The 27,781-nt window shown below is 33.7% G+C and overlaps 2 protein-coding genes across 6 annotated transcripts; both read left to right on the forward strand.

Annotated features, from left to right (window-relative positions):
- Nucleotides 1-14,117: 14,117 nt before the first annotated feature.
- On the forward strand, nt 14,118-20,521 carry LOC112275906 (uncharacterized). Of its 5 annotated transcripts, XR_002967895.3 has the most exons (5): nt 14,118-14,439; nt 15,740-15,865; nt 16,161-18,854; nt 19,505-19,586; nt 20,255-20,521. XR_002967895.3 is itself a non-coding variant. In XM_024506651.3 (4 exons), exon 3 carries the CDS (start codon nt 16,173-16,175, stop codon nt 18,849-18,851), a length of 2,679 nt encoding a protein of 892 aa, XP_024362419.1. In that variant the 5' UTR covers nt 14,118-14,439; nt 15,740-15,865; nt 16,161-16,172; the 3' UTR covers nt 18,852-18,854; nt 19,505-20,086. The 5 variants fall into 5 exon arrangements, 4 of the variants coding, with proteins under 4 accessions (XP_024362419.1, XP_090102670.1, XP_024362417.1 ...); XM_024506651.3 differs by lacking the exon at nt 20,255-20,521 and having other exon boundaries at nt 19,505-20,086; XM_090246544.1 differs by lacking the exons at nt 19,505-19,586; nt 20,255-20,521 and adding an exon at nt 15,014-15,309 and having other exon boundaries at nt 14,119-14,439; nt 16,161-19,059.
- Nucleotides 20,522-23,121: 2,600 nt separating this feature from the next.
- Nucleotides 23,122-27,385, forward strand: LOC112276233 (mitochondrial fission protein ELM1). Its single transcript, XM_024507362.3, has 10 exons — nt 23,122-23,957; nt 24,397-24,689; nt 24,911-25,007; nt 25,237-25,386; nt 25,565-25,691; nt 25,775-25,887; nt 26,105-26,168; nt 26,337-26,430; nt 26,611-26,719; nt 26,942-27,385. The coding sequence occupies exons 1-10, from the start codon at nt 23,775-23,777 to the stop codon at nt 27,038-27,040; spliced, it is 1,329 nt and encodes a 442-aa protein (XP_024363130.1). The 5' UTR covers nt 23,122-23,774; the 3' UTR covers nt 27,041-27,385.
- The last annotated feature ends 396 nt before the right edge of the window (nt 27,386-27,781 follow it).

Below are 27,781 nucleotides of genomic sequence, written 5' to 3' on the forward strand. Positions count from 1 at the left end.
GAAATATAGATTTATAATTAAAAGGTTATATTTTTTAAATCCGACAATAGAAAAAAGATATTATTTGAGGCTTTTATTAATTTATATTAGAAATTCATAATTATTTGATTATTTGAAGTTTTTTGGCAAAATTTTCCATCCAATATTTAAAAGTATATGTACATCTTTAAAATTGCTCAATATGACAAAAAAATAGCAGCAATATTTGGAAGAGGCATCAAAAATACAAAATAGATCTTGATTGAGGGTATTGTTTGTTGTTTTGATACTTTGAAGGTTTTTAATAAATAGATTTTATAGGACTCTAGTAAAATGCTTATAGACTTTTTCTAATGTCTTTGCTAAGAAACAACTAAAATACAAAAATTAATGAAGATCAATTTATTGTTAAGAAAAGAATTTAGAACATTCAACAATCAAAAGGAAATTTGGTATTATATGTTTTACAATTAAATCTTAAACAAAAAAAATGTATGTAATGATATTTTGGCCTCTATAATAGAAAATTATGGATAATTTTTTTTCTTGAATAGATCTACAAGAACTAATAAGATATTTGTCTACAGTACTTTGGAACCTAAGATTTGATTAATGCAAAAAATTGTTATATATATTATATTATCAAGGATTACCACATTGTTATTCAATGAAAGAATGACTATCCATTTTATATTTAAGATTCTATTAAATTGTAATGAAGACTCTTTTTATTCAATTTATAAGAATTTTTACCATATTGAGTTTATTTATCAAATTTTGCTTTTTATTTGGAATGAACTTTTGATGTAGCATCACCATTGTTCCAACGTAGTTGATTGTTCTATTTAAGGCATTTAAAATAGTAATCACCTATTTACATGAAATAAAATAGTTTTTAGAGGAGGATTTTATTAAATATTATTAATAATTATAAAAAAAAACTCAAAAAAAAATATCATAATATCTTTTTGACATTTAGTACTTTGGTCTAATATAAAGATTTATATATTAAAGGAGAATATGATGTTGAATTTGAGGTTCTTTGAAGTAGATAGTGAGTTTATTGATTGGATTTTTTTGGTGTAAAATATAGATAGAAGTTGCTATAGTATAATAGTGGTACATTTATATTCTTTATGGTTGCATAATGATTAACTAATATTTTTATTTTTTACTTGTCAAATTAAAACTGATATAAGCTTTTTGCAATTGGTATCAAACGACAAATAATATTATTAGTTGATATTATTTATATAAGACTTGTAGAAGACAATATAGCAATTGGTAGCTTTTTAAAAGACATAATTATTTTATCAACATAAAATGATGATATAGAGTAGATTAATTAGAATATTTTTCCATCTTTTTTGGAAAAAAAAAAAACCTCTAAACATTGATGAAATTATTATTGAAGATAGTGTCAATAGTAATAAAAAAAAATTATCCAAATTTATTAAGTTATTTAATTTGTCTAGAATAGCCAAGTCAAGGCTTTGTTAGTGACAAGAATTTAATAAATATAAATAAATAAGTATAAAAAAATAGAAATAAAAAAGTACATATATTAAAAAAAAAATTAAAATGACTATTTCTAAAAGACAAAGAAACTAGAGACTCTTGAGTCTAAATTAGAAAAAAAAAAAAAAAAAAAAAAAAAAAAAAAAAAATTAATAAGAATAAAAAAGACTTTATTCTTACCTTTATATATACTAACTACATAGAATCCATGTAGCAACATTCTATAGGACCTCCAAAAATATGTTGACTTTATATAACATGTATTTTGACTTGTAAAGTAAGTCTTTTTATGGCCGCCACATAATAAGCTTGTTCCACAAGCTACTAACACATGTGGTACATGGATAGTTTGTTGACCAAGTTTCTAACCTACTAATCAACTACAAATATATGTAAAGTCAAAACAATATTTAAGAAGTTTCTCTAGAAGGTATTATAAAATTAATCTATTTTTATCTAATTCTATTTATCTAAATAATGATTATGATAAGTATATATTCCTGACATTATCCCCCTTTTTAGAGATAAGTTCCACAAGGAGCAATGATCATATATTGAGGAAGTTTAAGATGCAGCAATTTGTATTTGCCACATACTTTGATCTTTCTTCACTTTGAAGATAGTTGATAAGTCCTCTCAGCCATCAATAATATTTCATTCCAAGATAGGAAGACCACCTTATGATTTGATTATTGTTGAAATCTTTGTAACTTCATTCAAACAAAATATTTATAATACTATCACAAGTCTTATCTATCCCTAATAAAATCACCAAATATCAATAGCCTTTTTTCAAGTTGTGTTATTAAACACATTGTATTTTGTCATCTATTCAAAGAACAATATATCATTCTTAAATGTCTTCATCTCTATTATATCATCTTGAAGGATATGATAATTATAATATCTCATTTGATAAGTTAACAAATGATGGCTCTTGAAACCATCGATTATTGGTTCTCTATCTTTTTAATGCCACAATTATATAGAAACTATAAACAAAGATAGAAGGTAAAATGCAATCTTTCTTGAATTGTATTTCATTTATAGCAAAGGTTTGTATGAGTGTAAAATTCACTAATTATAAGATGGAATTAATTAAAAGTTGTTTTTAATGGATGGTCTGAAGTGAAAGTAGGAAGAACAAAATCAAAAGAAGAGAAATACAAAACAAGTGGAATAAGTGCAATCAAGCAATTGTATACTATAAAACTAATTACAGTCTGTTTATTGAGTTTTCATCCAATAAAAAGTAAAAAATAAAAGTAAAAAAAATATTTTTTAAAAAAAACAAAGTTTTTATCTTTCCAATGGTGTAAAAAACATATAAATCCGAATTAATATGAATAAATTATGAAGGTTTGAAAAGTAATAAGTAAATAAATGAAAAATTAAGTAAATAATTTTTACCTCAAGAGTAACTTGCTTAAGATATTAGGAGTTCGAGCCTCACTAAGGCTCATAAGTAGTGTATATTAGTTGCCAAGAGAGGCCACGAGGCCTTAGTCTTATCTTCCTAACTACCTTCAAGGTGCTACAATCCATATGGGACTTATGCACCTTCCTTTTTAGAAGGACTACACTAGCAATTGGTCCTCCTACTTTCTACTAATAAAACCAATAATTTTGCATTTTTAACTTTGTCATCGTATTTAAAAACATCCAATTAGCCTAGGTACTCTATGTGGCCTTCAAATTTTATTCCATTTCTTCATAATGGCTTCCAAAGTGGTAAAACTCATTTTTACCAAAGTCTTTAAAATTGCTCTAAAAATTCCTAAATAATTCTAAATAAATTTTAAATAAATTCTAAAAATTCCTATAATATTTTTATAATATTAAAAGAAATTTGAAGCTATACTTTCTTGCCTTTATGATTTTTTATAGTAATAAAATCAATTTAAATCTACTATAAATTCTACTTTCTATATAAATAATTAAAACGACATGAAGTTCTTTTTCATGCTTCTTCTAACTACTAAATAATATTTTTAGTTTTTTATAAGTTATACATATAGATAAAAATTTAATATAGATATTGATCTTGATAACTAATACTCACTATCCAAAAATTAGGAAAAAATCCTAAATCAACTAAAATAATTGCCTCTAAGACTTATTTAGACTCCATTTCTTTTCTATTATTATTATTCTCCTTTATTTATCATCTTCTAAGTACATCTTTATCTAATAATTATAATTTTGGCACTCTACATGCATGCTTTTGTCCTAAAAGAATTAGTGAGTCAATTTGATGACTTACAGTTTGCTATCCTTTATCTTGATTTTGATAGATATTGTTGATGAAAAGCCTCCATCGTCTTTGCTGCATTTGCAAGATTCTTTATTGATTTCTATGTGTGTTTACTAATATCATATCAACACTAATGGACAAGATATTCCAATTTATTTCAATGCCACCTTGAGTCTAGAATTTCTCCTATTTCAAACTCTTCATTACTGTCTATTTCTATAGGAGGAAGTGGGGCTTGTCTTCTTCTTAGTATGTTCACAATCTTATATGGTTTAAGAAGAGATATGTGGAAGATAGGATGGATCTTCATTATCTCCAATAGATGTAATCAATAGGCAACTAGATTGATTTGTCTACAAATAGAAAAAAGTCCAAGCCTGCAGTAGTCCAACTTATCACAAGGATGAGTAGTCTTGATATTACAACAAAGTAACTATACCTTGTCACTTACATTGAATTGTGATTGTTCTTTTTGATAGGCATCTATGTTGATTTTTTGTCATTCTTGAACTTCCTTTAATTGCACCTTCATTATTGCATGTAGCTCAGATAAATAATTTGTCAAATCTTTTGCAGCAAGATTATTGACTTTTGAAAAGTCAAAAGTATCAAGTCATGGATAGTAACCATAATTAGCAAAGAAAGGTGTTTATTGCATAGAAGAATGCATCGTATAATTATAAGCAAGCTTTGCCAATGATAAAAGTATTTTTCAATTGTCTTATTGATAATTAATTGTATACTTTAAATACTACTCCAAAACTTTATTTATATGTTGTCGTAATACATGAAGTCTTACTTGAGAATACTCTAGGCACTTGGCTGTGGAAGGTGGAATGGAAATTGCAACAATAAAATCTTAATTCTAATAAAACATTAACAATACTAAACATACTTTAAACAAATTTAGACAAACCTCAAAGGAATTCGAAAGAAACAATAAGAAATCTTAAAGAAATATTAGAATGATTAGAAACATATCTCAAATAAATTTCAATTTAATCTTAATTTATTCCTAGTTGAAATCTTATTAGACTTCATTCAAACTTTAGGCCAAAAATTAACTAAAACTTAAATCCTAAATAAACTCAAATAAAATCCTAAATCCTAAATCAAATCTTGATCAAACCCTAAGCAAACTTTCAATCCTAAATAAAATTCTAAATCTTAAATCAAATGCTAAATCCTAAATCAAATCCTAAACTCTAACCAAATCCTAAATTCTAAACCAAATCCTAATCTTAAATCAAATCCTAATCAAAATCCTAAATCCTAAACCAAATCCTAATTCTAAATCAAACCCTAACCAAATCCTAACCAAATCCTAATCCTAAATCAAATCCTAAATCATAAATCAAATCCTAATCCTAAATCAAATTCTAAATCCTAAATCAAATCCTAACCAACCATAAACCAAGTCCTAACCAAATCCTAATCCTAAATCAAATCCTAACCAAATCCTAAATCCTAAATCAAATCTTAATCCTAAATCAAACCCTAACCAAATCCTAACCCTAAATCAAATCCTAACCAAATTCTAATAATTTCTATAAGAGAATTAAACCTCAATAACTAATGAATGAACCGTTGATCTTAATTCAAATTTTTCACACTTCTTAAAAACTAAGTTGAAAACAAGCACAAAAATTTTGAAAAGGATCGAAATTATCAAATAGACGATAACCTCAAAAATATGCTTGGGTATTGGCCAGCCTCCTTTTCCAACCTTAATGTCAATCTACCAAAGCCAATATCTCTTCTTTCCACTATTTGATTGATCTCAAAATTCTCATAAACATAGAAAAACAAGTCTAATATCTTTTCACATAAATTTCACTCCAATCCAACTAATAAATTGCAAGAAATCTTAAAAATCCTCACTAGACCTAAAATTCTACTTTCTGAGACCTTGACTTACTTAAACCTTAATAATCCTCAAATTAGCCGTTAGATTGAGCTAAAATTCACAATAAATATTAAACAAACTTATGACCATTAACTCAAAAAATTTCACTTCTAGATCTGTTACAAAACTCTTGAAATCACTAAAAACATCAATCTAATTTTATTTCACAAAACCCAAGTCATCCAAACACAATCTTGACTTTGTAAAGCCCTTACAAAGTCATAACAACTCTAAATCACCCAAAACCAATGCTCATAAAAACCTTATCTAATTTGCTATCAAATTCTACTCTTTGATTTGCAAAAGAACCCCCAAGTTGCCGTAGGTACTCGGTTTTCTGCCTCACGGTCTGATTTTGATCCAGGTTGATAATAGGCCCTCCTCAGGTATCAATATCTAGTTTTTTTAGATAAGTTTTGCTAGAATTTACTCTTAACTTCTTCTTAAATATGTCTATATTATTTATTTTTCCAATCTACCTTATTTTGTCTTATTTTTGGCCCTACAAAGTAAATAGAAGCTATTTTTCTAAAAAGGCAGCATTACTACTAAAAGTTTTACTACCTTCTTATCTTTTATCCATATTTTTCTACTTTTTATTTTAACTTGGTTCTTCTATAATAAGATCCATATTATTATCTTTTACCATATGATCATGTTACAACACAACAATGCTCTATTTGTCTATTAATTTGAAGATAAAAGGCCAAAAATAGCTTTATATCTATCTTTACAATCTTAAAAAGAATTTTATAAAATCTTGATACAAATTAAGTTCTCCTATTTGATATAATATCTTTGGGCAATTCATGATATCAATGGATATTATCAAGGAAAAGCTTGGTTGTTTCTTTACTTGTGATAAATTTTATACATGGTACAAAATATCTCCATCTTTATAAAATAATCTACGATCACAAATATAGAATCATTCAAACTTAAGATTGGAAGATCCATGATAAAATCAATAGAAACAGAAGACCATGGTTGTTTTGAAATAGGTAATGGCTGAAGAAATCTATTAGGTCAATGAAGGAGAGTTTTTGATCTTGAGCAAATATTATATGATTAAACAAAATCTTTGACTACCTTCCACATTTGTAGCCACCAAAAAACTTTAGATATTAGTTTTAAAGTCTTATTGTATCCAAAATGTCCAATTGCTAAAAAATCATCGCATGCTTGAAGAACACATAAATATGCTTTTTTTTTGATATATATAGGCATTCTTTGAAATAAATTAGGTTTTTTTTGAATTTGAATTTGGAAACAACATAAGACATAGTAAAAAGATACTTGATATCATGAACAAGAAGATCAGAAGAAATACTTAATTGAATTTGTTAGACAAAGGTTGAATCAACAATCAATATTGATTTCATTACTCAAAGATAAAAATATTCAGGCTTCAAAAAAATCATTCTTTGTTGATTAAAAGATAAAAATATCTAAAAAAGGGTCTCACAAATTTAATTTTTTTTTAAGTTGATATGTGATCTTGAAATCAAATCTTGATAAATACATATTTTAATAGGCTTGGTGATCATTCAAAACACGTGCTATCATGAAGTATTTCAGATTCTTGTAATTTGTATATATAGTGATTAGATTAGAAGCACCTTCTAGATAATGATACCATTCTTCAAAACAATCCATAATTATAAGAAGTTCTTTGTTATGAATGTCATAGTTAATCTCGACTGCTGAAAATATTCTAAAATAAAAAGCTACTATATGAATTTTATCATCTATTTCCATTTGTGATAATATAATACTCAAAGCAAAGTTCAATGCATCTATTTCCATAAAAAAATGCCTTGGAGAAGTTAGTACAATACAAGATTGGTGCAGAAACAAAGGGTGTCTTTAAAGCTTCAAATACTACTTCCGCTTCTTGATTCCATTGAAGTTTATCTTTACAAGTCAAATGTGTAAGTAGAGCTGCAATTCAAGAGAAGTCCTTGATGAAGATCCCATAATAGTTGGCAAATCCCAAAAAACATTACACATCTCGTACCGTTTTTGGAATCTTACAATCTATAATTATTTAAACTTTTTTAAGATCCATCATAAGTCCATTATTTGAAATGATGTAACCTAAGAAGCCAACTTAAGTAGTGTGGAATACACACTTTTCTATCTTGATATAGAATCTCGCATCTCTTAATTTTTGTAATACATGACAAATATGAAGTTCATATTTTTTTATATTCTTAAAATAGATCAAGATGTCATCTAGATAATAAATAATAAAATTTTCCAAAAATTCTCAAAAAACATCATTCATAAGATGTTGAAAAGGTGTTGGTGCATTTATAAGTCTAAAAGGTATCTGAAATTTTTGATTAGTTGAATCAAACTTAGATCTATACAAAAATAGATCTATATAGAGCATACAATCTAGTATGCATTAAAAAATGAGATAGTAGATACTTATTCTTGATGGTGAACTTTTTGAGTTCTTGATAATCAATACACATCTGTAATGATTCATTTTTTTTTCTTCACAAATAGAATTGATGCTCTTATTAGAAATTTGGAATGGTGTATGAAGTTCTTGGCTAGATTTTCTTCAATATACTCTTTAACTTCAGTCAACTCATTTTATGATAAATTTTAAATTAATCCAAATGGCAGTTGTGCTCCTTTTTGAAGGTCAATTGAATACTTATAGGAATGATGTTCTAGAAGGGTATCCGTATTTTTTTTTTCAAATGTGTCTTGAAATTTATCATATTAGCTTAGAATGCCACTTGAAGTCTTTGCACCTTTAGAAACAAGTGTGACATAAGATGATTTTTCTTTTCCAATATGCAAGAAAGCTCTTATATCTACAAACATAGGTTTGATTGTACTAGACTTGTGATTTTTTACTTGATTAATTATACTATTACTTGTACTTTTAGAAAAATGAAGAGTATAAGAAATCTAATTTATTTGAAGGTTGTATTTTTTTAACCACGATAAGCCTAAAATGATTGGATTAAAAGGAGATTTAATGATATTGAATACCACAAAGTTATTATTGCTTTTTCAGACAATGATGAATAGTATGCTTAGATTCTCCACAATATAAGCTCAATCCTTCCTGACAGCAATAAGTCTTTTCTTGCTCAATAAGAGGTTTAAAACATATCACATCAATTTACATATTCTCTAATTTAAAATATATATATTGAGAAGGAATTGATGTTGCCATTAAATTATAATAACATTGAGGCCTATTTGTCTGGCTCTCATATTAAAATTTGAAAAATTGATTATTACACTTCACAGCAAAGTTAATTCCTTGACTCAATATTTGAGGATCAAGGAAGTTGAACATCAATTTTTGTACCTCATATTATAATCCATAAAAAAATTAGCTAATAAGTGTAGCATCATTTCACTTGATATGAGTTACAAGTTGTCAAAATTATGAAGCATATAAAGTTATGGATCAATTTTCTTGTCATAAAATATGGATCTTGTTAGTTGCAACACAAGTTGCATCATGTTTCCATACATGGATTAAAACTCTACCAAAAAATCCTCCAAATCATCTAGTATTGGATTTTGTTGTTCAAAAAAAGATAAAAACCACAATAATGCTGAACCCGAAAGAAATGTACCTATGAATCTAACTTCTAATTGTGAAGTTGGATAGCTTTAGAATTAAATTTCAATCACAAATTGTACTTAATTGATAAATCTTTGAAACTTGGATTTTATGCCATCAAACTTCTTAGATAAGGCAATTCTTAGTTTTTAAGTATCGGAAGGATGTTCTACCATAGAAGAAGAAGCATGATTTGGTATACATGTTGAAGCAACTCCAATCATATCTATATCTTCACTTCTTGCCATTCTTGTTGATCCTTGTGGTAATAAACTGAGTTGATGCATCGCAAGTATTAACTCCTTCAATTGCTCTTACCTTTGTGCCATTGTACTATTCATTTTAACAAGCTTTGCCATGATAATACTTAAAAAAAAATATCTAATTTTTCTCAAATCCTATAGAAGAGAGGATTGAATATCAAAGAAGATACTAAGAACAATATTAGTTTAAAAGAGAGTAATCTGTAACTTCTAATATGCTTATGTCTTATCAAGAGAAAGTAATAATCTATTTTTAATCAAGAAAAGATAAAGCTCTAATATTATAAATATACTCTTATCAATTTGTTAAGGATAAGAAATCAATGAAAGCAAATAAACAAGTATAACAAAATGGAATTAAAAAAAAATATGTATATTAAAACAAAACTAGAATGGCTATTGTCAAAAGATAAGGAAATTAAGAACTCTTAAATCTAGACTAGAAGCAAGAAAGGAATTGACAAGTTTAAAGAAGGCTTTACTCTTGCTTCTATATACACTATCTACTTATGATCTATGTGGCGATGTTCTATAGGACCTCCAAAAACGTGTTGACTTTGCATGACATTAACTTGACTTGCAAGGTAAGTTTTTTATATGGCCACCACATTGTTAGCTTGTTTTGCAAGCTGCCAATATATGTGGCACATGAATAGCTTATTGACCAAGTTTCTAACCTACCAATCAGCTACAAACATATATAAAGTCAAAATAGTATCTAAGAAGGTTCTCTAGAAGGTATTATAAAATTAATCTACTTTTATCTAATTCTACCTACCTAAGTAACGATTATAGCAGGTATATATCCGTAATAGGCTTTGTCTCAAGCTTGGATCTTTGGTGATGCTATTGAAAAATATTATCCCTTGTCAAGGACTTTGTAATAGAATCCAATTGTTAACTATACAACTAATGGACCAAGTTCTTTAAAAAAAATTCTTAGATGCCAATCTACTAGAAACTTAGTGTTTATTTTATAGATTGTATCAACTTAGTCAATGAAAGATCTTCTATTTATTCTAAATATGAAGTAATTTTTAATACATCATTCATTTATAATAAGAATAAATAAGTTTCAATAACAATCAATAATGCATGTTGATTTGAATTTATAAGTAGATGTTTTTATCTGTAGTCAACTTTATATAGGACTTTCTTAATGCACTTCTGTTTATCGTATCAAGATTCTCTTTTTTCCAAATAAAAATTTGAATTCCATATTAAATTTTTTTTTTCAAAAGTTTGATTGATTAGTTATTATTAATTCTTTTTTTATATTTTTTATTATTTATTTATCCATAGTTTCAAATTTTGATTAAAGTACATCTTCAAATGACTTAATACGATTTTTGCTTTCTTATTGTTTAACTTTATGAGTAGTTCCTTGAACAAAATTAACTAATTTTTTGCATATTTTCTATGACAACAACAAAGATTCATCTAATAAAAGATAATACTAATTGACATGTGATTTTTCAACCTTGATGACATGGTTAAAATTTTTGCAACTTTGATTATCAATTGTGGTCAAAGTGATTACATATCTGTAGTATAATGAAGCACTGAAAACGAGACCTTAATTGTTAGGACTGGAGTTGAACTTTTGTCTCTCTGTACTCAGCTTTTTGAAGTGGGCAAGCAAATTCACTTCATTCTTTGGATTTTTAGCTACTATGAGTTGAATTAAATGCATTATCATGTGTGTCTACAAAGATAGATGATAGGTAACTGCCTTAGATTTTGCAAGCAGCTCACTCACAGGCAACCCAAATTATTGGTAAGAAGTTTTGAGGTTTTTTTATAAATAAATAAAACTCATAAACAGTAACCAAGGTTATGGGTTTATTAAAACTTTCTGGTGCAAAGAGCTATTTGGTTTTTCTGTTCATGGTCAGCCTTAATTCAGTATATTGAAGATATAAACTTACCAGATGTCTTTACAAATACTCAGTAGAGTTCATGTAAAGAAAAGGTCAAGTATGTTGTCTCCCCAACTGTAAACAGAATCATCTTCATTGTCCTTCATCTCCTGAATGGTGCAAGTGTTACTAGTATTGACGCCTCTGCTTTTGATTCCTTTGGTATAAAAGATTTTTTATAAATTTCTAGATGGATTTGTGTGTATGTGTGTATATATATACACACGTATATACATACACATTCTTAAAAACATATACCATATTGATCAAATTGCATAATTAGTGGTGCTTAACAAATTGTATAAAATTTTATCAACAATAAAATAATTCGTTATTGATAATTTTTTATCTAAATTATAATTAAAAGAGATTAATAAATGAAAAAATTATTACCAAACAATTGAGATTTTTTGTGCAACATTTCTTACCAGTAATTAAAATCACAAATCAAACATCTGATGTAAGAGTAATTTAAAATATTTATTACATTGAATATGTGAAATCCTTAATTGGCCTCAAATTCAACTAGCATCATCAATTCTATTCCAGTACTATGATAAGTATTTGAACTCAAACCCAGTACTTTATTGCCTGTTTATTTCTTGAGTAAATATATAATTTGATTTGACAAAATAGTACAGAATCATGGAATCCACCATCAACCTGGTTGTACATATTCTTTTGTCAATTTTTGAATACGCAAAGAAATTGTACAACAATAGGTGTAAAAAGTAATTATCAATTGCTTAAACAATGCTTGTAAGCACCTAAAGCTATGGGTGTAATATTGGAATCATTTAAAAATAGATATTTTTGTAAAAACTAATACTGTAAAAGTTTTACACATGTTTTGTAACCAATGACATTTCAACAATCATATGTATTTTGGACTTGCAAATAGAATAATGCAACAAAAGATCTAAATTGATGTTTTATATCTTATCATCTCCTTTTCTGAGTGTTGTTTATTATTGAGTTTGATATATATATATATATATATATATATATTTTAAAGAATATCATTGGTTTCCTGGAGTGTTGTTACACTACAACATAAACAATCTGAACTTTCACTATTTGACAGACTCTATTTTTAATTTTTTTAAAAATTGTATGCTGAACAGTAATTCATTTCTCAAACAATGTTCATGTATTGAGCAAGTCACCCAATGAACTAGAAAAACAAGCCATGTGATATGATACTCTACAGAGGTGAATTGATGAATACAATAATTTTTGGCACACACAACATGTTTCAATTGAGCATATCATAGTACATCATACTGCCATATAATACATAATGAGCACACTATATTACTAGGAAGTTATGTATATATATATATATATATATATATATATACATATATACATACTCAAAAAACATATTAAAACAACTCAATATAAATGTTAAGATTGCTGGGGATGAGAACAATTCTATGTAACAACAAATCTAAGTGAAAAATTACACTGCAGCAAATCCAAGTGTATACCTACTGTCGAAGCGAAGTCATGAAACACATGTGAATTGAAGACAACAAAACAATGAAACAAAACGTGCACAAAATAGTCCGAGAAACAACACTGTAGTTGGAACATTGTGCACATGAACGAGGCTTCTTCTGGTCGAATCACTCAACTCATGAAGTTTCTGATGGATTATATTTGCAACACAGCATCCGTAGAAGTCAAATGCAGAAAGAAAGAAAGAAAAAATGGTGTGAGGGTTGAGCTGTGGAGATCTAGTTTGCAAATCTAGAAGGAGATGAGTTTCTATTGAGGGAGATGGTATGGATCGGCAGCCGTATTCGCCCAAAACTCATGCCAATCCTGCTGTTGCTCGTTGGGAAGCAAGATCGATTGTTACTTCTGCACGGCAACATCAGCAGGGAGATTATATAAGCAGGAGAAGATGTTAAGGAAAGGTATTAGATTATAAGATAAATGTGTAAGATATTGTCATCATCACAGGCTTCTGTGAGTGCAAAAACTCGCAAGATTGTTCATAACAGAATGTCTGGAAAAGCCACGAGCACTCATGTAACGCATTCCTCCAATAATGTTGCACATGGAAATCGTTGATTCGATGCGACGCAACGAGTGCTGAGGAAGTTGGTTTTTCGATCAGATGAACTTCAGGCGATCCGTTTCGCGACGAACTATTTCTCACGAATGTCCGTTGGAGCTGTGATTGAAGAGCACAGACACTGGCGGTGAGGAACACATTTGCCGATTGGAAATAGTATGTTGGTTCTCACGTCCTAGAGGTTATTGGGTTTCTGGCCACAGACTCTACAGGTTGCATATAATAAAAAAGCGGCGCCACCACTATCTAAGTTTTGTGGGTCAGGTATCCATCACCTTTAAACAGAAAATTCTCTCCAAGCCGGGTGTAAACGGGCCCGCAATATTCTACCACATGAGGACAAATAATAGAATATCCCAAACTCTAAAGCACAAATAATAATATTAGAAAATAACCCAATTGTATTTTTGCGGAGTCTGGATGCCGCAACGGCGCGCTGGCTTAGGTCGTACGGCTTCGTTTCGGGAGCCGCTGGGTTTGACGCTGTCCGGGGGACGAAGCAAGCGCCTAGTGAGCTGAAGTCAGACTGCGGCACGTACCCAGCTGCGAAAGAAAAGACACGACGTAAAGAAGCGTATTCGTAGGGAGTCGACGACTCTTAGCTTGAGAGACCGCGGGATAGAAAGTGAAATTTGAAAAGGGAACTACTGGGCGGGGCTTAGGGTGGATTTCGTTTTTCAAATCTTCTCGGGCGCGGTGAGTGTTGTGGGTTTCCATGCCAGGAACGCGCCATCCATGGTTTCGATATCCTCGTTGTCGCATCTGTTGCTAGAGGGAGTTGTTGTGTCGCAATGCAACTCGGAGCCTGATGAATGACATGATGTCAAGTGACGGGCTCCAAGACGTTTGATTCCGAGGAGAAACTCTGGTGCGGTGCTGTTTGAAGATTTGGGGCGGCATTGGAATACTCTATTCTAAAGTGGGTTACAGATTTTTCAGTTGTGTTTGTTTGTGGAGTTGGAGTAGACTCAGCGATGATTTGTTTTCTTTGGGTGTTAAAGAATTAGGTTTAAGTGTCTGTGTGGGATTGTTGATGTGATAGGCCTTGGAAATACAATTAGGGTAGTGAGTTTGTGTGGCGTGAGTGGTGTCTGTTTCATGGAGTACTTGGAGGCTCAAACGTTTATTGAAAGTATGTAAATTTAGTGTGAGGATTGGTGGGGTATAGATCAGGTTTCGAGAAATGGGGTGTCGAGATCAGGTAGGTTTCGAGTTGTAAGAGATCCGCAGGGATGATCAGGAAGACGGGTAAGCTAGACGGTACTCTCGGGGCGTCATGGGATAGATCTATGGGGCAGGACGCTATCATATGAAGTTGGAAAGACCGTAGGTTTAAAGAAATCTTGAAGGATAGAATTGCGCTAGATCTACATTCAGTCAGTTCAGTTAGTGGATCCTCTCTACAATTTATGAGTTGCGTGGCTTAGATCATCCGCAATCTCCTACGGCTTGGTGCTTTCACGTTACGTGCTTGATTGATTGGAGATGAACAGTGTTGTAGGAAAGCGCATTGCAGAAGAAAATGAGCGGATGGTTTTGGTGCAATAGCCGCAATCTATCCGAGAGGGAACATGGAGATTTTTGGTTAGTTGAAGGCGATGGGTTTGTTACTTCTGTGTCTCGAAGTGTTCTCATAGCGTGACAGTATTTTTCAATTTGCTTAGATTCCGGTCAGTTCTTTCGTCCTCGCAGACTCAGAGATTTCTGTTTTACATCTCTTTGAGCCTCAAGTTCTCTATCCTATTCTTTGCAACTAAGCCGGCACCTTGAATCTGACGATTGACTAGAAGTAAGTTCTTGTCGCGCACTTTGTCTTTGTCCCTAGAACATACCTCGAGATGAGTTAGTTGTTAATGTACTTGTACGTCAGAGAGTTGCAGATTGAATTGAAATTGTCAGATTTACCCTAGTTTTCTGTGTTGTGTGGTGCCCCGACTGCATACGTAAGTGGGATGTATGCACCGATAGCTTTTAGTTACACACAAGCTTTTTATGACAGATTATTCTTCATTCATGATGCGTACAATTCTAATAGTGCGGGGTTAAAATTTTCGTTTCGCTGTCAGGATGACTGGCTATTGTTAGTAGCATCAACCGTTATATTATTTCTGTAGTATTATTTCATAATAGAATCACTTCTAATATTATCGTACAGTGAGGTTTTTTCACCACCCTGTTGATACCATCTACTTGGATCTAAGACAGCTTGTTTTCGACAGGAGCTTACAATTGGATTTTGGGCTACGCCGATGCATCAACACTGCTTTCAGCTGCTACTACCCGGTAGTCTCAGTTGGTCCCTTTGGCGAGGTCCCTGCCAATTGTGAATCTCGGTGGTTCTACAGGTAAGCCACGTGGAAATTGTATGTAATTTAATTTTCTGTTTTCTTAAATGAGATCTTGTATTCACCCTTCTTGTGAACGGTAACCATGAGGCTGGTTCACTTTCGACGCTTAACAGTTTCTAATGTTGTAAAATTATGTTTTGGGCGGAGGGTTAGTTCAAGAGAGAGCTATGTGAGAGCTGGGGTGGCCACCATTTTGTGCAGTTGTTGTTTGCAGCATTGCAGGACTGTGTCGTTTTTTTGTTCTTAATATTTCTTTATGCGATCCTACTCATCTTGTAGGCTGTGTCTACAGATTGATTAGAAGATGGGTGACACAGGAGAAGCTTATACTGGAAATGAGACCGTCTCTGTGCCAAGCGCTGTTGGTTCCTTGACTCACGAGTCGAATAGTAAGGATGCCATGCCGCTTCTTAGGGTAGCTGTTGATGATAACGACGGAAACGATGCAGCAGATCAGCCTTCTAACCACGAAGTTACTACACCACACCTGCGGGTAGCAGTCGACGACGACGACACGGAAGAGGATATGTCAGGAGACGAACCTGAAGAGGATCAGGAAGAGGAGCACCAGGAGGCAGAGGAGGACGGTGATGCGGAGAACCCTATGGAGGAGCCAGTCGTGGAAGATTCTGAGACCCTAGCGAGTGTGCGCATAGTTGCCCATGTCACAGATGGTATGGCTGATTCTGATACAGGGGAGCAGTTAGCTTTCCCTGAAGAGCAGTACGACGAGGAGAGTGAGGAGGAACATCGGGAAGATCATGAAGATGACCACAACGATAATCATGAAGGCGACAATGGTGAAAGTCATGAAGGGAACAATGGTGCATATGAGGATGACGAGGAGGATCATGAAGAAGATAGCGGAGTAAATCGGGCCGTGGTTCATGTGCATGTGCAAGCAGACAACCAAGAAGACGAGGTCAATGCGGAGGATTATGAAGATCAGCACGAAGGTGAAGTGGAAACTCGACCTGTAGTCCATGTTCAAGCGGGTAACCAAGAAGACAAGACCAATGCGGAGGATCCCGAAGATCATTATGATGATGTAGTGGAAACTCGATCTGTAGTCCATGTTCAAGCGGACAATCATGAAGAGTATCATGACCTGGAAAATTACGGAGACGACGGAGAAAAACGTGCAGTACTACATGTGCAGGGTTCTGTCGACGACCTTGAAGAGATTCATGAGGAGCATCATCAGGCACAGCATGAGAGCGAGATGAGTCAGGAGGAAGATGATCAAGCTAAGTCTCACTTTGAAAATGAACGAGCGATGGAGCACCTAGCGGAGGCGGATGAACCAGATACTCTTATCAATCTTGCTGACGAATCGGAGTTTGCGGCCGACAATGTGGAGGGTGAAGCAGGAAATGCTGGTGTGAATGGAGGGGGACATGCTGGAGTACCCTTGCAGGAACAGCTTGGAATTGATGACGTTAAAGTAACCGGCGAGAAATCAGTGCACCATGACCAACCTGACGCGACAGAGGAGGTGCAGCAGACAAAGCATGCTAGTGTCTCTCAGCATGACCAGACTACTGCTATATCAGCCAAGCCAGGTGCTTCAAAAGTAACTGAGAAAACACCCACTGCGAAAAAGAAGCCCCACTCCATAGTTCCACGCGGCAAAGCATCTTCTGCCTCTGCACCAGGAAGTAGAGCGCATGCTCAGTCTGAATCAGATGGATCCAATCGAGCTAAGCGTTCTGCAGTAGAAGAAGGAGACGCCTCGGTCAGCGCCTCCCACTCTGGGGTTGCCCCACACACCCGACCATCTCTAAGGGCATCGCGCACTAAGCTCACAATTCCACAGCCTTTCCAACTGGCGACAGAGAAGAGGGCGTCCTTGGGAGGGCGTCCTGTGGATACAGATGCCCCTAAGCCACGTACGCCAGGTAACTTGGCCAAGCGATCTCATCCAGCTGCTCATACGAAGAATGGTGGGGCGATGTTGGGAGGAATCAGAGCTGCACCCACAGAGATCTCTAAGGAAGACCAGGAGGCACTTGAGACGCTGGAAAAGGACAGAGATGCTAAACTTGAGGAGGAAATGGCAGCTCTTAGGATCAAGACTGGAAATCCTTCTGGATTCAGCTTCAAAAGTGACGAGCGAGCTGAAAAGCGAAGAGAATTCTATTCCAAATTGGAAGAAAAAATGAAGGCTAAAGAAGAAGAGAAGAACCAGATCCAAGCGAAGAGCCAGGAGGAACTAGAGAATAAGATGAAGCAATTGCGGAAGAGCCTGGCATTCAAGGCTACTCCTTTGCCTAGTTTTTATCAAGAGGCAGGCCCACCGAAGGTTGAGGTGAAGAAAACCCCCCCGACCCGACCTAAGTCTCCAAAGCTAACAACTTCAAGGAGAAGCACTCTTGTGGGAGATCCTGAAGGCTCGAGGTCTCCAGTAGCCAGAATCAGGACTGGCTTAAATGCTAGTGCTTTAGGCCTGCCACACAAATCGGTTGACTTGACTGACCACAAAAAAGCTAATGTGAGGAAATCTATGTCCAGATCTCCCTCCATGGAGAAGAGTGCAGTCCGCCCCAAGGTTAACGGTCATGGCGATGGCAAGAGTGAAACTACAACCAAAGCAAAACCAGCTAGTGTTCTTCCTTCTCCCAGGAAAGCATCTACTGTCGCAGGTCCAGAGTCGGGAATGAACAAGACACCTAAGAAAGCTGATACAGTGGCTACTTTAAGTTCCAATAGAGGAACAGACAGCTATCCTAAAAGATCTTTGCGCAATGGCGGACCTTCTACTGATCGTTCAAAGACCACTGAGGAAGGAAAATCTAGAAACACCAAGCTGCCTGGAGGAGTGACCATAGCAGAATCGAAGGATGGGGTCAGGAAGTCAATGCAATGGCGTTCAGAAACGGCTAATTCTACAACTAAGGGTGAAAATCCAGAAGTTGAGCCTGCAAAGCTTGTAGTTGCTACGATGACCAAGGGAGATGTTATGCCAGATGTGCCAATTGCGTAGAGGGTACGTGTTTTTGTGCTGCGTTTCTGTAGATTGTACAAGTTGTGATGAAACTACTATTTGTCTTTAGGGTCTATAATGTAATGTAGAAAGCCCCTTCCATTTTTTGGAGTCGTGATTATCTGGCTTGAACAACAAACCGACTGTTTTTCCTGGCTAATCTAACGGATCTGTTTAATGGTTTAATATACACACACTCTCAATCTTATCTTGATCCTGTTATGAGATGGAAACCTCAAAAGACTGTTGATCTATTGTATCAAGAGAAAGCCTTAATGGCATATAACAAAAAGGAAAATGTAGATTCTGGGCTCAAGATATCGCAAAATAGTACAGAACCAAAAGAAAATGCTATCTCAGAATTTATTATAAACCTCAATGGAACTGTACTGTTCTTTATATATGTTATCCTTGGTTCTCACGGTTGAGTTCATCGGTACGATGGACGTGTCTAGGAGCGTGCTATCACCATGTTGCTGGTTGGTTGTATGTATCGCATATTGGGCGAAACTGAATTGGGCTTCTCAAGAACTGGTGTGATATGAAATGACAATTGTGTGGATTGTACGCAATGTTTATAGTACAATGTAGTGCTCCTAAGTTTTGAATACTATTCTTTACACAGCCACACTTACCTTTGTGTCTCTTGGCAGACTTCACTCGGCATATGCTTTTCAAAACTCTTGAAAGCTTTCGATCGGAGTCTCATCTTTACTTGAAACATTTTCTTGTGTTGTGAGTACTCTTTAGTCACATTGCATCATGATCATTATGACCTTAGATTTGAACACATTCTTTTGATTTAGATTGTGATTCTCTAAGAAATGGGTGCTAGGTGCAGATGTGAAGGCGTCCTGGCTGAGAAGAGAATGTAGCGAATTTTTTTTTTTTTTTTTTTTTTTTCTTTTTACTGAAACGAAATGCAGGATTGTGTAGAGGTCATTGTTAGACTAGATAGTCATAGTTTTGACATCTGTACTTCAATAGATCTTGCAAAAATAGCGATTGATAAAATCACCACCACCTCGGGTGGTAGTCCGCTGCTTACAGTGATACATTATGAGCTCCACGCTTTCTCTTTACAGTCATTCATGTGGTACGCATAGAGTGAGCTCAAGTTAAAGAATATTCTTTGTCAACATGAGCTCATTGTGAATCATGAGTCAAGATTTTCAGATAGGCCCCATTAAATTTCACATTCAAGACACTCATTTGTCTTGAAGTTCAACTGTGAATGATGTGTTGTCCATAATTTCTGCTCCAATGATTGTAGCAGAGTACACAAGCTTTGAGCGAATTATTTCTAATTTGCTGCCAGCCAGTGAGAATTATGAAGAAAAGATTGGTCCACTGAACACACTGAACACGTTAAATGACAATTTGTAACCTCTGAATGATGACAGACGACAAGAAAGTGATCAAGGATGAATGCAAAGAAGCAATTGGAAGCAAGCGTGAGATAAATAGGCTCATTGGTATAATGGCCTGCAGAAGGTCAGACATGCATTTTCTCAGAACTGTACAACCTCTGAGAAAGCAATTGGGCACGTTACTATCTTAGTGGGCAGTGAATGTGGACTATTTTGTGCAAGCCAACAGTTCACAATGTTTCATGTGAAGTCTTGTTTTGTACAATTTATTTTTATTCTAATGTTTTGTTGTGTTTTTTTCTTTTAGTCTTTTTCATCTTTTTTAATACATCAAAGAATCGTTACCTCTACATAAACATTTCTCAAATAATGCTGGAAATTTCACATCTAGGATTTGAACTACCAATCCCTTGGTGCCAATCTAACATCCTTTGGTAGTTTAAGGTCATTGCAGATTGTATCAATATTTTGTTTTTAAAACATCAAAAAATTGTTTTCTAAAATAATATTTTTGATGTTTTTAAAACATGAAAATATTTGTGGGTAATTTTTTATTACTTTAAACATTCTACCACGATTTTATTGAATCAAAAACATTATTAATTGAAATATTATATAATAAACACAAAATGTACTATTCTGAAAATTGTTTATAAATAGTATCTCTAAGTTACCAATTTTACCAAATAAATCAAACTTGTGTGGTTATTGTAATGTTCTGAATTAGGTTCTATTGCTTTGCTTTCAAAGACATCTAAAGGTTTCATGAATTAAAAAAATAAAAGATAGATTCAAAATTCAAAAATAAATAAATAATAAAGATAATAAAATAATTATAATTATAAAATTAAATTTAGATTAAACTAATAAAATAATTATAAAAAATATAAATAAGTAAATAAAAACCAAAATCAATACATTGAATGCTCTTACGATCTTTAAAAAGGAATACAAGTAGTCGATTTTTACATGTGTAATTATATAACTATATAACTTTGTATATATTATTTATTTTGATTATAAAAAAAAGTAATGAAGGTAAAAAAATGCCGAATCCTATTTTAATAGTAAAAAATCAAAGTCAATATTTTATATATATATATATATATATATGAAATTGATAAAATATTTATTTAAATATTTTACATTATCCAGAATTGATTAATTAGTAATAAATTAACAATGATTTTTTAGGTTTTCTAAAACATTAATAATGATACATTATGCATAAGAATAAAAATTATTAAGTTGTATTATACATTATTTTGTAGGTACTCATTAGAAAATCTTATTTCCAAATGTAAGTGAATAAGTATTTAAGACATAACTCACAAACAACCTAAATGTCAATACATTTTTGTACCACTAGAAAAAATAGATAATCACTCAAAGATAGTGTAATTTAAAACTATAATGGTTATTGCCAAAGTCAAGAAGACAAGAGATTCTTAAAACAATACTAATAATAAGAAAGGCATTGACAAGAGTGAGAAAGACCTCACACTTGTCTCCATATATATGATCTAACTAGAAGCTATGTGGTGACATTTTGCAAGATTTCTAGCTTTTATTCAATTTGCAAGATAAGTTTTCTACATGTGTGCCACATGACCAACTTATACCATAAGTTCCCAACATGTGCAACACATGTAAAATCAAATCTGTATCTATGAAGCCTCTCTATAAGATATTATATAATTTACTTATTTTTACTTACTTCTATCTAACTCTTTTTATTTAGGTAGTTATAAGTTTCAATAATGTGACAATATGTGAACAAATAAGTTCATTTTTTTGTAAGATTTTTCAAAATTATCATTTTTTGAATGTTTTAAAAATAATCTGAAAATACAAAAAATCTTCCATATACTCATTTACAATAGATATGGAAGAGTTTGTAAAAAGTCTTCTATGATTCTAAAAAACAAAAGATACTTTTATTTCCTCCAAACAAATTTTAGTATCATTTAGTATTTTAGTATTATCAAAAAATCATTCCTATTCTACTTACAAAATATATATAGGTTATGTATTTTTCTCATTTTATTAATTTATTTTAATATTGATTAACATCATTATGCATTAAAATACTTTTCAAAGTTTTGGTTCTTTTTGATAAAATCAAAATTCTTTAATATTTTTACTGTTAATATAATTTTTTATTATATTTTCATTTATACATCATGCAGATTGTTACAAAAAGTAAAAAAATAGTAAAACATAAATAAAACTATCCCTCATTTTTATTTTTATTTTTTTATGTTTAATAAGCCATAGAGTTGAGCCCTTTTAATATCAAGAACATTATAAAAACTTGATTATTTATTCATTTATTAATTAATTATAGTGTTTGTGACTTTTCATTAAAAAATTTTATAAAATTATGTTGTTGTGATAATTTATTATTGAAAAAAATAAAATTATGAACTTTAATTTTAAAATACTGCAGCTTTTAAATTTCAGTTTAATTTTTTTTCACTCTAGTAAAAAAATAAAATTCTTAAGAAGTGTATTTATAATGTTGTATAGTTCTTTGATATACAAATTGTCATTAATATCTTAATTTAAAATATAATTATCTTGATTAATATAATATATATAATATATATATGTATATATATTCATATATACATATACGTTCTACTGATTGATATATATATATATATATATATATATTTATGTAAGACCCTCATCAACACTGGCCTAAGAGTGACCCACTAATACCCGCCACGCATACCCGTGACAGTGCATTGATACCCGCGCATCATAGTACCAACCCGAGTAACGTAACCAGCCGCCAAGAGACGCTGGAGGGGGCAGCGTTCGGCAGCGGCAGTTAGCGGCCGGCGGGTGCGCATGTGGCGAGGCCTTGTGCAGCCTTGTCCAAACCTGCCGTTCTTTGTGTTTTTGAGCTTCATTGCTTCTGCAAGCACCCAAGCAGCACTTCATCTGGTCTCCATTTGTCTTCACTCTGTTCCGTAGTGCTAATTCCCTCCCACGCATATTGCCCTAGCTCATCGATCCTCAAGCGCTGAGATAGACTTCCGTAGTTTAGGAAGTTTGGAGATAACGTGTTTCAGCAAAATTTTGCATAAGTCTTGTAGTAGTTGATTTTGAGTGTACATTTGAGGCCGGGACTTGCGTCGGAAGAATTCATTTCGTTCTGGATGTGCGAGGCTGCTTGGATTAGTAGATCATAGTGGCAGTTGCATTGATAGGATTTTGAGGATCTTAGGTTTTTTGATTGGTGAGAGAACAGGGTGCTGGGAGGTAACAGGTGAAAGCATGCGATTGTTGAGTTGTAGATTTGGTGAAGAGAATTCGAATTTGAGGCCTTGCGACTGGGCTTGAAGGGTTGTGGTATCGGAGGCAGCTGTTCTCAGAGGATTAAAGTTGTGGCGTGGGAGTTGAAATTTGCGGTGCCGGGAGAGAGGTGTATGAAGAACAGAGCGTAGAGTTGGAATTGGTAGATCGTAGGGTTTGACATTGGAAGGATCTTCCCATTCGATTCCAGAAACATGCATGTTGGAAATTAGGGTTTCAGTCTGGTGAAATGAGGTCCATCAAGTTGCCTGAGCCGCCAAGTAGCAACACGGGCATGCCCGAGATTTTCGATCATGGAATCTCATGTGTTGTGCGCCGTGCGGTCATTATTGGCAATGGAGCCGCAGGTGCTGAGCATCAGTGTATAGGTCTCGTGCGTGCCCTTGGGCTCTCGAATTCATACTCTCTGCACGTAAGTGTCCCCATCTTTATATCCTAATTGCCAGCATAATTCGAGTTGGTCGATCCTGTTTAATACTGTCGTTCTTTGCGTTCAATCGGCTGAATATCTTGAGATGTGCCGCAACTATTTGCATAGATTTTGTAATGTCTTTTGTTATAGTTAATGGAACGTGCCCAAAATAGTTTGAGGCAAGTCTTAAATTTTAGTTTTTCAATATTACTTTAAATTTTATCTTGGATATTCCGTGTTGGCTTGAATTCACAGGTGTTGGTTGAATTTTGTGAGAATTTTGTGACATTTGATGACTCGATGGGAGCACATCTTGAATATTTATTTATTTATTTATTTATTTTTAAACTTTACATGTTTTTATTTTATTTTATTTATCTTTATTTCAGCTGTTTGAGTTTTCGCAGGTTCTGATTATGTCTGGAACTGACCTATGCAGAGAGTGAATCGTCCCAAAGGAGGACTTCTCAATGCTTATCTAAGATGGCTACCAGTTCCAATTCACAAGCAGTTGGATTTCCTTTTTAGGCATATCCAGTCTGACTGGCGACGCCTTCCACTATCAAGTATCCTTAGTCGATTATTAGGCGATTCGGGATCCTCATCGCTAGAAACTAGACCTGCGCAACCTAGGGTTGATTACGGGTTGCGGGCATTAACTTTGGATGACAAACCAGTTCCTGAAGCCGATGCTAGTCGCATTGCCGCTCTTGCTTTGGAAGACATAGACAGGTACTTGCAATTCTATTTCTTCCCAAGTTTTTATTGTATAGCTTTTATCTCACATGTCTACAATATTTCTCAGCTTTTGTGGTGTCTATAATGCTCGCAGAGGTTTGATGTATATATGTAGAGGCTTGTGAGTTTCACACAACCATTGTATGAAAACTCTTTGAGTTTACCTGTGGATAATATCCTAACGTGGCACTACTGAACTTTCAATTCAAAAACAGAGATGGGCCTCTCTTAGTCGTGGCATCCGGTCGGGACACCGTCTCTGTAGCAGCAGCTGTAAAAAAATTAGCACCTGAGGCTACGTTTGTCGTTCAGGTGAGATCTCTTATTTTAATCTCTTTTTCTAACGTCGAATTTTCGGCACTTGCCATCAGTATCGTGAAATTTGAAGTCGGCATGCACGTATCTGATCAAGCCATGGCGGCCTTCCTCTCATACGTATTGTGCAAAGTTTTCGTCAAATATACTCTGCTACTTTTGTATACGTGAATTGGTTCCATGTTATTCATCACTGGAGATATTTTCTGAATTTGTGCTTGTGCAGATCCAACACCCGCGATGGGGTCTAGACCAATTCGACATGATCGTCACTCCGCTTCATGATTACCATGCTCTGAGTCCAGCCGCCCGCCAAGAAGTTCCAAAGTTGTTACTGCCATGGATTACACCTCAACATCCCCCTGATAAGCATGTGGTCAGTCTTCTTGGGGCACGTCGGTTCATTGAGTTGCTTATTACTTTGGTAGTTATCATTAGCTGTACTGATTTTTACATGCCGAACTTTGCTCATACCGCAATTTTGCATTTGAGTTTCTCAGTCATCTCTCTTTTGCAAAATATTTGTTTAGAGCTGAGTAAGTGTCTCTGTGCAGGTGCTGACAGTCGGGGCCTTGCATCACGCGGATGCATCAACATTGCGTGCAGCTGCTACATCCTGGCAATCTGAACTAGCATCCTTGGCAAAGCCTCTGCTGATCGTCAATATTGGTGGTCCAACACGTAAGAGTTTACACTTGTGTCGGTAGTATTTGTTAATGTGCTTGTACTTTATTGGACTACCCACTGATTGTGTTAGTTCTCAGGGCATTGCCGTTATGGGGAAGACTTAGCTCTGGAGCTACTGTCAGCACTGAAGCTAGTTCTCACCACTTGTGGAAGTTGTCGTATGACATTTTCCCGGAGAACTCCTACTCAAGTACAGTTCTTCCTTTTTAGTTGATATGGGTTTTATCACACTGTCTCTGCCATGTCTTGCAGTAAATGTCTCTAAATAAAATTTCAGACGTACAGGAACACCGAAATCAGTACCTAAATGTATCGTTCTTGCCTGGCCTCTTTGTGTGCTTCTGGTTTTAGGCCTTGTAGATGGCCCACGCTTGCTCAGTCAATACCTGAGTTGTCTGTTTTTACAGATAGTTAATCTGATAACAAGGGAGCTGGGAGATCATCCAAAAGTTTTCATTTGGGATGGGAGAGGTACATTGTCATAATATTCTCTGACTTCATTGTTTTGTTAGTGATACTTCTCTTAATTCTACTAATATACAATTTCCTCTTTCATGTATTATTCTATCCAATTTTGTTCCCAGAGCTTAGATTTTCATTTTGTGGGATGCTAAAGCTCTTGGAATTGATTCTTGTCAGGTCCAAACCCGCACCTTGGACATCTCGCATGGGGGGATGCATTTGTTGTCACAGCTGATTCTGTTAGTATGTTGAGCGAAGCATGCAGCACAGGGTATGTGACTTTTTTAATAGAATTGGCATATTGTGTGCTGTTCGTATCCTCATAACCTCAAATTGATGGTGGGGTTATATGCATAGTTCTGGTTATTAACAACAAATCTTTGACCTAGTTGTTACTTTTAAACTCTTGTAATCATTTCCAGTTTTATTGCCACCGGTCTGCTGTGAACAGGAAACCAGTTTATGTTATTGGTGGAGAGAGATGTAGATGGAAATTTACCGATTTTCAAACAACATTACGCCAAAGAGGACTTATTCGAGCTCTCACAGGAGCGGAAGACGTAAGCAACTTAACTCCTCATTCATCGATGCCCTTATATGTGTGGTTGATATGTTTCCTCAGGTTAAATTTTTTCTGGTGTTAAATAGTTTTTATATTCACAAACATTATCATCGATCGTGTAAGCCTTTGTGAAAGCTTTTGAAACATGTGTGAGAACTAGAGTAAATTATGAGAAGTAGCTTCGGCAACAATTCCGTTCAGTAACATGTTTGCCTCGCAGATGAGGGATAGTTGGAGTTATCCTCCTCTCAATGACACTTTTGAGGCTGCAAATCGAATCCGTAGAGCTCTGGCAGAGCGCGGTTGGAGCCTACATTAGAGATAGTAATTTTTCTGTTTCACATCAAATTTTGCAATTTCAGATTCTAGGCATAAGAATTGTGAAGCCATTGTGATGACACACCAATAAGAAAGCTTCAATGACGTAGTGCTAAGAGCTTTACTTTTTAGATTTAATTCTGGATGTTGAGGTAATCAAGCCAGCTGATGTGCTTCTATGTACATGCTTTTTAGCGGCAGATCAACATTTTCAAAAACCATTAAGGTGGCGCTTTGAGGTTCTGACATTAAATTGCTAGTAGTTTTAGAGAGCCTTAAACTTATCCTTAACTGGTGTCCACTACTCTTTCGAAGTTTAACACGAACGGTGTGCATTCACAGTGAAGGTGTAATCTATATTTTGTTCCAAATACATGTTCCAAGTGTTTGTGGCGAGATTCTGTGACTTTTGGCACCATTGGTATGTCAGTGTTCATTCTATCATTTGTTTAAGGTCAACAATTTCTAACTTTTGAAATCTATTGTAATTTCTTAAGAACAAATATTTAGGTGTGTAGTTTGTTTTTATTTATTTAATACTCATTTTAACATTCTTGTAGAGGGAGGCCATGACATCTGTTGTCCACGTACTTTGGAGTATCTTGTGGAACTGGATGTCCTAGTGGATCCCTATTATTGTCAAGTTGTAATTTATAACCTCAGTTAATAAATTTACAAACGATCCTATGTATATTCGCCACCAGAAGCATGTAAGTGATGAAATTGGACCTCTTTTATGGCA

Source organism: Physcomitrium patens, chromosome 23, assembly GCF_059467195.1.
Source record: "Physcomitrium patens ecotype Gransden chromosome 23, ASM5946719v1, whole genome shotgun sequence".
NCBI classification, from domain to species: domain Eukaryota; kingdom Viridiplantae; phylum Streptophyta; class Bryopsida; order Funariales; family Funariaceae; genus Physcomitrium; species Physcomitrium patens.